The sequence below is a fragment of the Chiloscyllium punctatum genome, chromosome 26, assembly GCF_047496795.1.
Source record: "Chiloscyllium punctatum isolate Juve2018m chromosome 26, sChiPun1.3, whole genome shotgun sequence".
Lineage (NCBI taxonomy): Eukaryota > Metazoa > Chordata > Chondrichthyes > Orectolobiformes > Hemiscylliidae > Chiloscyllium > Chiloscyllium punctatum.
The window spans coordinates 22,626,800-22,637,106 of NC_092764.1; the positions used below are offsets into that span (position 1 = coordinate 22,626,800).

The window sequence follows — 10,307 nt, forward strand, 5'->3', positions numbered from 1 at the left end:
TGGTGCGGGTGTCTCGGAGATGTTCCCTAAAGCGCTCTGCTAGGAGGCGCCCAGACTCCCCAGCTCCCGAGTCAGAGCTCAGCCATTCCGTCCATTTCTTTTCTTTATTTCTCTCTCGTTTCACTTTTTTCCTTTTTTTGATTTTAATCTCCCATCCTTGGGCGGCATCAAACTCCCAACCTCAGCCTGGACTTAAGAACATAAGAACTAGGAGCAGGTGGAGGCCATCTGGCCTTTTGAGGCTGCTCCGCTATTCAATAAAATCATGGCTGAAGTTTTCATGGCCTCAGGTCCATTACCCGCCCTCTCACTATAACCCTTCATTCCTTTACTGTTCAAAAAATTATCCATCACTTACTGAGGAAGACTTAACTATTTCACTGGGCAGGGAATTCCACAGATTCACAAAACTCTGGGTGAAGAAGTTCCTACTCTATTTAATCCTAAACCTGTTCCCCCTAATTTTGAGGCTATGCCCTCTTGTCCTAGTTTCACCTGCCAGCGGAAACATCTTATCTATTTCTATCCTATCTATTCCCTTCATAATTTTATATGTTTCTATAAGATACCCATGCTCCCCTCACCCCACCCCCCACCATTCTTCTAAATTCCAATGAATACAGCCCCAGTCTATTCAGCGTCTCTCATAAGCCAACCCCCTCAACTCCAGAATCAACCTAGTGAACCTCCTCCAGTGTTAGTACATCCTTTCTCAAGTGAGGAGTCCAAAACTGCACGCAGTACTCCAGGTGTGGCCTCACCAACACCCTATACAGCTGCAACATAACCTTTCTGCTTTTAAACTCAATTCCTTTAGCAAGGAAGGACAAAACTCCATTTGCCTTCCTATTTACCTGTTGCACCTGCAAACCAACCTCCTGTGATCATGCACAAGGACACCCAGGTCCCTCTGCATAGCCCTGTGCCACAATTTCTTACCATTTGAGTAACAGTCCTTTTTACTGTTAATCCTACCAAGATGGATGACTTCATATTCATTAACATTGTATTCCATCTGCCAGATCTTTGTCCACTCACTTAAACTATCTATGTCCCTCTGCAAAATCATAGTCCTCTGCACACTTTGCTCTAGTACTCATCTTAGTGTCATTCACAAACCTTGATACATCTCAGGTGGCCCCCAACTCCAAATCATTTCTGTAAACGGTGAATAATTGCACTTCCAACACTGATCCCTGAGGTACACCACTAGTCACTGACTGCCAACCAGAACAACACTAATTTATTCACACTCTTTGCTTCCTGATGGCTAACCAATCCTCTTTCCATGCTAATACATTACCAATAATGCCATGCGTCTTTATTACATGCAGCAGCCTTTTGTGCAGTACCTTGTCGAATGACTGGACCCCTGACACTCCCAGCCTCATGGTGAAGCCCAGTGCAGTCTGGATTGGAAGGGCAGTTATTCTAAATTCTTATTTCTTTCCTTTTCTACAATTGTAGAAGTTGTTTCAGTCATTTAACTAACATGAATAACAAAACCAACCAGAATAAATCAAACCCAACCAATTAGCATGCTTTGCACCTCGCAATCATTAGTATTTAAAGACAGTAATCATTAGGTGACCCCTCACAATCGACAAGTAAGTACTAATGAAGTACTACATGTTAAGCCTAATCAAAAGCTCAGCACCAGAGAAGTGAATGCATCTGCCTTCAATATTTTGGATGTGCACGTCACTAGCAAGACAAGCATTTACTGTTCATCGTGAGATACCAGCTTTGATATAACTGAATGTCGAGTAGTGACACGGGCATGGATGAGCTGAAGTAGGGCAGAAATGAGTAACTTAGTGGAGGTGGCAGCAGTTAACAGCCTTAGGCAAAGAGGTGAGTGGTTGGAATCTCAACTCAGTGACACATAGGACTCAGAAAGTGTGAACAGTCCAGATCCGCCTCAGACATGTCATGGATGACAGACTGACTGACAGAAATTCAGGACCAAAGACAATAGTTTCAGTCTCTCCAAAATGGTGCAGTGGTAGAGCCCTTACCTCTGAGCCAGAAGACCTGGGTTTTAAGTCACACCTGCCACAGACGTGTGTGTGTCTACATGTCAGTTGAGGCATTCAAAGGACATTGGATGACAATTTGAAAAAACATAACATGCAAAGGTATAGGGAAAAAGCAGGAGATTATCACTCCGTTCACTTAATGAGCCAGTGAAGACACAATGGGCTGAAGGACCTCCCTCTGCACTGTGACACTTCTGTGAATTAATGAGGGGATATTTTCCCTCATCCAAACTTGGATATTAGACAAATTGCAAGACACTGAAGATGGTGAGACACAGCTGGGTGTCAGCAGCACAAAGGTGGCAATCAGCATTGTGCTTTCAGAGGATGTTGAACAGAGGCAGAAGTAGGAAGGGAACAGTTTGATCTTTGAGCTATTACAGATGTAACAGAGGAGCAAGATAAGCTGTTGCATGTGATCTTTTTGACTATGAGAGAATAGATAGGAATGGAATGGAGCCAGTTGTAGTTTCTCCCAACTGGACAGCAGAGGCGATTTGAAGAATGCATGATTTAATATAGATTTTGCAACTTATAATGGGCCTAGTCACGCTACTACCTACTTAATGTTTAATCCTCACTAAATCCGCACCATTACTGTACTATTGTACTACTGTACTGCACCACGTTTCTCTTTGTTCTGACGTCCTCAACCAAAGAACACGAACTGCATCTATCTCATTTTCTAGACGGCTATATTATTTCACTTGTCAGTGAAGTTGTAATTCACACAAATTAAAAACGCAGGGAGATAAAGATAAGCGACACGGTGTAATGCAGAGAGGCTACCTCACATTCCAGGGATCGATTTGCAGCAAGCATAGTTCGTGAGTGATGGGGAGGTTCACATGTTTTGTTCCGAGCAGGGGTAGTTTATCATCACCCCCGGCTGACATACAGTCCTTTGCAAAACAATGGCAAGCTATCAGAAGCTGGCTCTCTACTCAGTCACTAAACTGGCTTCAGATAAGGGAGAATGGAAAGGTTTGGATTTGCAAAGCATTTGCTGTGATACATTCAGGGTTAAGATAACATTAGTCCTTCAGTAATGGGAAATTTATTTCGAACCAGTTACTGGCATTATCGGCGCTGTGGTTTTATTACCTAATCAGCAATGCTGTGTGTGTGTGTATTCCTCAGGTATTGAAACTCCGTCAAGCATCATATTTTTCTCTTCCTTCTCATCAATTCTTCACTGTGGCTAAGAAACTCTCCTTTTTAGTTTCAATCCCGATATTTTTAAACTGCAGAAATGTTAGTATTCTGTATAGAAATTGGTATACAGTATTGAGTCCTAATTATGCCATGCAGAATGGCCCCACCCAGATATCAGGATTTTAAAGAAGTGTTAAAATAAAACAAAAGAAATCCATAGATGCTGAAAATCGGAAACAAAAACAGAAATAGCTGGAGAAACTCAGTAAGTCTGGCAGCCTTTGTGGAGGGAAAGCGGAGTTAACGTTTCGAGTCCACTGACCCTTTATTTCTCGCTGCCAGACCTGGTGAATTTCTCCAGCAATTTTCGGATTCATGTCAAATGTTAATGGGGAGGGTCTCCGCCAGTGAACGGCAAGGCACCGGGGACAGGGGCTGGGCAGGGATTGCCCCCCCTTGTACTGGAAAGACCAGGGAATCTCACCCACCCCCAGGCTCCATCACGCTTCTCAAAAGTATTCTCTGCAATTACTTCTTCCAAAGGCTCTCTGGGGTGAACTCGTTCAGAATGACGGGGAATTTCTTGTGAGAGCATTCCCCCCCCCAGTCCTCCGTTTACAGGAATGTTCAGCAGAAACTCCAGCGTGCTAGGACTGTATTCGTTCCCAGTCGAATTTGTGACTTAAAGCACCAGCAATCAACCCATCTCCTGACTCCAATCTCTCAAGCATGTGCCCTGGATTAAAATCGGCTCACGAGCACTTCACGTTAAAACCAAGAGCTCACTTTAGGATCAGTCTGTGCTTACTTTTCACTGATGTACGCCCCGCACCACACCTTTTGAATAGCAATACTCACATCGTTTTTATCTGCTACTTTCACACGGAAACTTTTGGCAAGCCCAGGGCTGGGCTGTAGCGCTAACAGACAGAGCAGGGTAGCGGCAAGCGCCTTTGGTAAACTTCCCTTCCAACTTCCACAGTGACCCATCGTCCGACTGTCTTCCCGTGGCGATCAGAGGGCGGTGTACACAGGGTCAGAGCTAGACTTGACCGAGCTTGAATGCAGAGTCAAAGTGGGAGCAGCGAGCTGGGGAAAAGAAACTTTTTGTGTGTGTCTGTGTGATGAGATATTCACGCCTCTCCTCCACCCACCGACTGCCTTTACCCTAATATTAGCCAGATATATTTAGATTTCAGCAAACGTGTCCTCTGACAGTCTGCCCGCGCACACTTGACTACAATAAACTGTCCTTAACTGGGAACTCTAGCTCTGGGACCCCAGCTCCCCTCCAGCTGTTTAGAATGGAACAGCTGAGCCGTGTTCATTAAAAAAAAACCCCACAACAATAAAGCAGCCGGCATATGGGAATAGTGGAAGGATTTTGACAGGGTATAAATTTCAATCCGACGTAAAAAGGGATAAATGAGGCATATCCCAACGTGCATTTTATTGCGATTAAACAAAACAAAACAGAACGTTTAGGAGAGGATTTAAAACAGTAGGTGGATCGAATTCAAGGGAAACAAGAGTTTAAAATGAGATCAGTGTTTGAAGACAGTGCCAAGTGCACTTCCAGGTGCCGAACTGTTGCCATACGTAAATGTTCGACATCTTAACTAACAGACCACCGGACCCCCCCAATGTAAACTGGCAAGGGTCATTTCCCAGAAATCATCTCCCAGCACCACATATCCCCACTGTTTATCTTCATGGAGCGACTAATTAATTGCCAAGAACAGATTTATTTGCTAATTCAAGTGGATCGATGGACCGGCTGAAAAGAGGTTTTTGTGTCAACCTAATTCTGGTTTCGCACATGGTCTAACTGCAGTTTAGAATTCTTAATCCTGATGTGGCTATGAACTCTGGTAAGCACTTTACCCTTGGACGTACTTGCAAAGAGCAAGTGTAACCCATGCAAAGTCATCTTCTAAAACTGTACTGTGCATATCAACATTCTAAGCATTTGCTGAACTGACAGTTTTACTGCAGGGATACCCTAGTTGGATACCCTGGATGTCACAGATAGTGAAATGACGTTCTGCATCCAAATTTAAACTGGCTAGGGTAATTACCAAGAAATATTGTCCCACCACCACATCCCACAACCTAACTCCAATTGTGCCTATGCAGATTCAAACGCACCATCAATCAATGTGTAAATGGCAATAAAACTGTCATCCAATGCCTGAGGAAATAAATACATTAATCTAGTGCCTTTGTTACTGTTTTAAGAAAGATCAAAATAAATCTGAATTTGCTTTTGAAATGTTAGGTGCAGCTGCAAAATTGTGTTTATTGCTATGTTGCAAGGTAGGAGACTAGCTCAGATGTTACTATGTCTGTACTTTCTACACACTAAAGCCAGTGACCTGCTGATTGTCTGGACACTTACCCAGTGATAAGGGCACCAGTCAAATGAATGGCACTGCGTTTATGGGATATTCTGATTGCACTTGGCAAGCAAGCAATGACTATTCCGTCACTACTTTTTATTTCAAAATATACTTTATTCACAAAAATCATCTGTAAGTGCATAAAAATGTTCTAAATCATATCTGTATAGTCTTTGCAGAGTGCAAAACAACAACAAAACATTGGAATTTTGACATTTGTCAGAGCTTCTCTACAGTTGCAAAAAACAAAGTCAAAAATCACACAGCACTGCGGGTTATAGTAATTTTTGACCTTGTCCATCCCAGTCCAACACTGACACTTCCACGACAAAAAACAAAGGCTTTTCCTACTTACGCAGGTAACTATGTTCATCTTTGAGGTATTATTCCATCACATTATTGATCTAAGTTTATCAAATGACATTGAAAGATTAGAAGGCAAGCCAGTTGTAGAGTAGCAAGTATCTGCCCTACGCTAATAGTCACTGTGTTACTCTGGCCAACTCAGTTAAGTCTATCATCAGTGATAGAGTTGTTCAAAACCATGAGGCATCTGGGCAGAGCCCAACTGGTTTAAAGACCTGAGAAAGCCAATTTACAGTGGATTAGCAAATGGACCAGAGGTGACAGGAAGAAAAACATTTTTACCCTGTGTGTAGTTAGGATCAGGAATGTGTATCCTGAGAGTATGATGGAGATAATTAGTGTTGAGTAATTATTTTAGGAGAAAAAATTTGCAAGACTGTAGAGAAAGTGCAGGGAAGTGATATTAGTTGAGTTTCTCTTTTTGCAAGGCAGCACAAACACATTGGGCTGAGTGGCCTCCTGTAATTTAACCATTTTATAATTCTATGCTTTTGTAATGATGACCTTCCCAAAACATTGATAGTTGTAAAGTCAGTTATGGAGATGGTATTAAAGGTTAAGGAGAAACAGCTGTGATTTTTCAGGTTGGTTGATATTTCCAGGCACTTATGTGATGTAAATGCTACTTTTTCGATGAGATGTGGATTTTCCCCAGCTGCTACTAGTGGCTGTCAGCAACTGCTTCACTATAATAGGAATTATGAATAGAGCTGTATTGTTGGCAGATGAATGCACTTCTGACCATGTTGTCCAAGAGGAGAAGGGCACTCTTAAAATAATCAAAGATGTTCATTATCCTGAGACACTCTTGCAGTAATGCTGTTGGGTTACAACTAGCAGTCTTGGTTAAAGAATCACAACCATTTTCCTTTGTGGCAATCATAATCCTTACGAGTGGAGGTATTTCCTTTGACACTCAATGCTTTCAATTTTCCTCAGGTTTCTCATACTGATGTTGCTTTACTGTTGAAGGAAGCCATGTACCACGAATGAATAAAATGAAAGCTTCTTAAAGGTTTTGCTGTTAAAATGCCATAGGTTATAGGGTAATATGATATATTTGTTTGCAATAAGGAATCGTGGGAAGAGTAGGTTGAAATATGCTTGTTTGCAACAGTTGAAAGGTCCAGAATGGGCTGGGGGTCATAGGTACAAGATTAAATGCAAGTGATTTAGAACAAAGAGCAAGAGAGAATTCATTCCAGAGACAGTTGTGAAGGTGTGGAATTCACTTCAATGTTTGTGGTTAAGGCAGAAACTATGTCAACATTCAAGATTTGATTGGAAAGGTAAGTGAATGAAAGAGATATGGGAACAGGGTGAGGAAATGTGAATAGAACTATTTGCTTGCATGAAGGGTAAACAATGACTTGAATCTGTTTTGTCTCCAATGATCTACTTCTATGTTCTATCTCCTACTTACTTTTATATATGATCTTTAAATCTTACATCTGTGCCTGGATCAAGGTTGAAAGACTAAGTGATTACTGTTTTGTCAGACTGAGAAGTAGTATTTATTAAGGCAATTCAATGGAAGGAGTCATAACACCAATGATAATGAAAATGATAACACCATTGAGGATTGAGAGGATGATCAGATAGAAATGGGCTGGCTAAGATTCATCGTCTTTCCATGGAAAAGATATACTTTTACAGTTGTACATTTGGATAGAAGTCAGTGTTTTAACTACACAATGATCTCTAGCTCTTGTCTGTAACATATTGACCCAGTGATGGTGAAGGTAGAGCAGTATGCCCATATTTCATGGTGCTTGGCAAACAACTACATATTACTGCCAAATCCTTTTGTAAGACAGGAGAAAGTGAGGACTGCAGATGCTGGAGATCAGAGTTGAAAAGTATGGAGCTGGAAAAGCACAGCCGATCAGGCAGCATCTGTGGAGCAGGAGAATCAATGTTTCGGGCATAAGCCCTTCATCACCCTATCTTTAAACAAGCATGCTTCCCTGAAAAGAAACCTATTTAATCCCTTGCATATCCCTAGCTACTACAGTTTGTACTCTGGCCTTTGGTATTTACTTGGATGTAGTGATACTAAAGTATCTTATATTTAGCAGCGGACTGGGACTGACCAATGACTAAATAATTGTATCCAGGCTTATAGTGATGCTCTTGTGATGCTGAATTCATTATTATTAATCAATGCACATGATTTTAGTCTCTTCAACAGTGAATTGACAAAACATTTTATAAGATTAGACTGACAAGAAATTATTTAATTTATTTCACAGTGGACAAGCATAAAGAGCAACCTAAAATCAAATTATTTTAATCCCAACAGTACAACTAGTCTTCACATTTTTATATTATGCTTTCCTACTTAGTAGTTTGTTTTATATGGGTAAAATAATTCTTAATTCCCTACCCTGTTTTCCTGAACTTTACAAAAGATCAAATCACAATTTTCATATTTTCAAAACCACCTGACATGCTGGCCTTTGATTGACCTGACTCTTTCACTGTCTTATTGTTTACAGCTATCAGCAGCTAAAGTCTTCCAAATGTCACTATTGTGAGGTCTTTACCATTTGCCAAAACAGGCTGGTGCTTCACTTCTGTTAAAGAAGGGTCACTGGGCCCTGAAATATTAACTCTGCTTTCACTCCATACCTGCTGCCAGAATTTTCCCAGCAATTTCCATTTTAGTTTCTTATTTCCAGCACTTGCAGTTCTTTGTTTTGCCAGGGTGGCACAGTGGCTCAGCGGTTAGCACTGCTGCCTCACAGTGCCAGGGATCTGGATTTGATTCAACTCTTGGACAACTGTCTGTGTGGAGTTTGCACATTCTCCCTGTGTCTGAGTGGGCTTCCTCTGGGTGCTCTGGTTTCTTCCCACAGTCTAAAGATGTGCAGTTTAGATGGCTTGGCCATGCTAAATTGCCCATAGTATCCAGGGGCGTGCAGACTAGGTACATTAGCCATGGGGAATGCAGGTTCCTAGAGATAGGAGAGTGGGTCTGGGTGGGATACTGTATGGAGGGTCGGTGTTGTCTTGCTGGGCTGAATAGCCTGCTTCTACACTGTAGAGATCCTGTGTTATTTCTGTCACTGGGACAAGAATGCTAAAGCTTATATTTCTTATGTTACACCAATGGTGACTTTTCAAGGTGTTCCTTTGCCTGTGAAGTGCTTTGGAATGTCCTACAGTTATGAAAGCTGCTTGATAAAGCAAGTTTTTATTTCATTCTTTATTTAACCAGAATTTTAAGCATTCATAATGTCAGTACAAACTTTAATGAACCTGAAAGTACCTTGTTGTAAAAGCACAACCTTTAAAACTTACTTTTGTTTTCTAATTCTTTGTGTAAAGGAAGGTCAAAAATCCAAAATGTCACAGTAAATATTTTGTTGAATCAAAACAATTATGGTCATCACATGTTCATTTTGAACGTGTGTTATCCAGTGAAGAACTGAACCACAGAGGCATCAGTTCCCAATTTATGCTGAGTTGGTTAATTGCTGTCGAGACTATGTTTGAGAAAGTACAGATGATCTCCATACTTGATTCTTGTCGAGAATCCTCTGCCAGAATGTGCATTGATTTATGTAGAATCTGACTCACTTATAGAACCATAGTCATAGAGTTATACAGCAAGGAAACAGTCCCTTCGGTCCAACCAGCCCATGCTGATCTAAACCAGTCCCACCCAACCAGCTCCGGGTCCATAACCCTACAAGCCTTTCCTAAGCATGTACTTAACAAAGTGTCTTTTAAACATTGTAACTGCACACATATTCACCACTTCCTCAGGAAGTTCATTGCACATGCGAACCACCCTCTGTGTAAAACATTTGCTCCTCATGTCTTTTTAAAATCTCTCTCTTCTTACTTTAAAAATGTGCCCCCTAGTCTTGAACTATCCCATACTACCCTCCTACGCTCCACTTCTAATACTGATTCCCACCAATTAATAAAGTAAACTCTTCTTTTTACTGGCCAGGCTCACCCTTAAAGATTAATCTACTGTGTAAGCTATTAGGCACTTTACAACCTTTAGGTCTCAGTATTGACTTATGTAAGTTCAGAAACTGACCACATTCTTGTTTACTACTTCACCCAATAGGATGGCATGGTGGCTCAATGTTTAATATTACTGCCCCGCCGCACAAGAGATCTGGGTTCAACTCTAGCCTTGGGTCACTGTCCATGTGAAGCTTGCATGTTTGCCCTGTGCCTGTGCGGGTTTCCTCCCCCAGTTAGTTGGATTAGCCATGGGAAATGCAGGGTTACAAGGATGGGGCAGGTCTTGTGGAATGTTCTTCAGAGGGTCAGTGTAGACTTGACGGGCTGAATGGCCTGCTTCCACACGGTAGAGATTCTTTAAAAT

General features: G+C 41.6%; 1 protein-coding gene across 1 annotated transcript in view; it reads right to left on the reverse strand.

Moving 5' to 3' along the window:
- wfdc1 (WAP four-disulfide core domain 1) overlaps positions 1–4,453 on the reverse strand; it is a 42,281-nt gene extending 37,828 nt beyond the window's left edge. The window contains exon 1 of the mRNA XM_072595939.1: positions 4,053–4,453. Coding sequence (XP_072452040.1) covers positions 4,053–4,184 — 132 coding nt within the window. The 5' untranslated portion in view covers positions 4,185–4,453. The remainder of the gene's footprint in view (positions 1–4,052) is intronic.
- Positions 4,454–10,307: the final 5,854 nt, after the last annotated feature.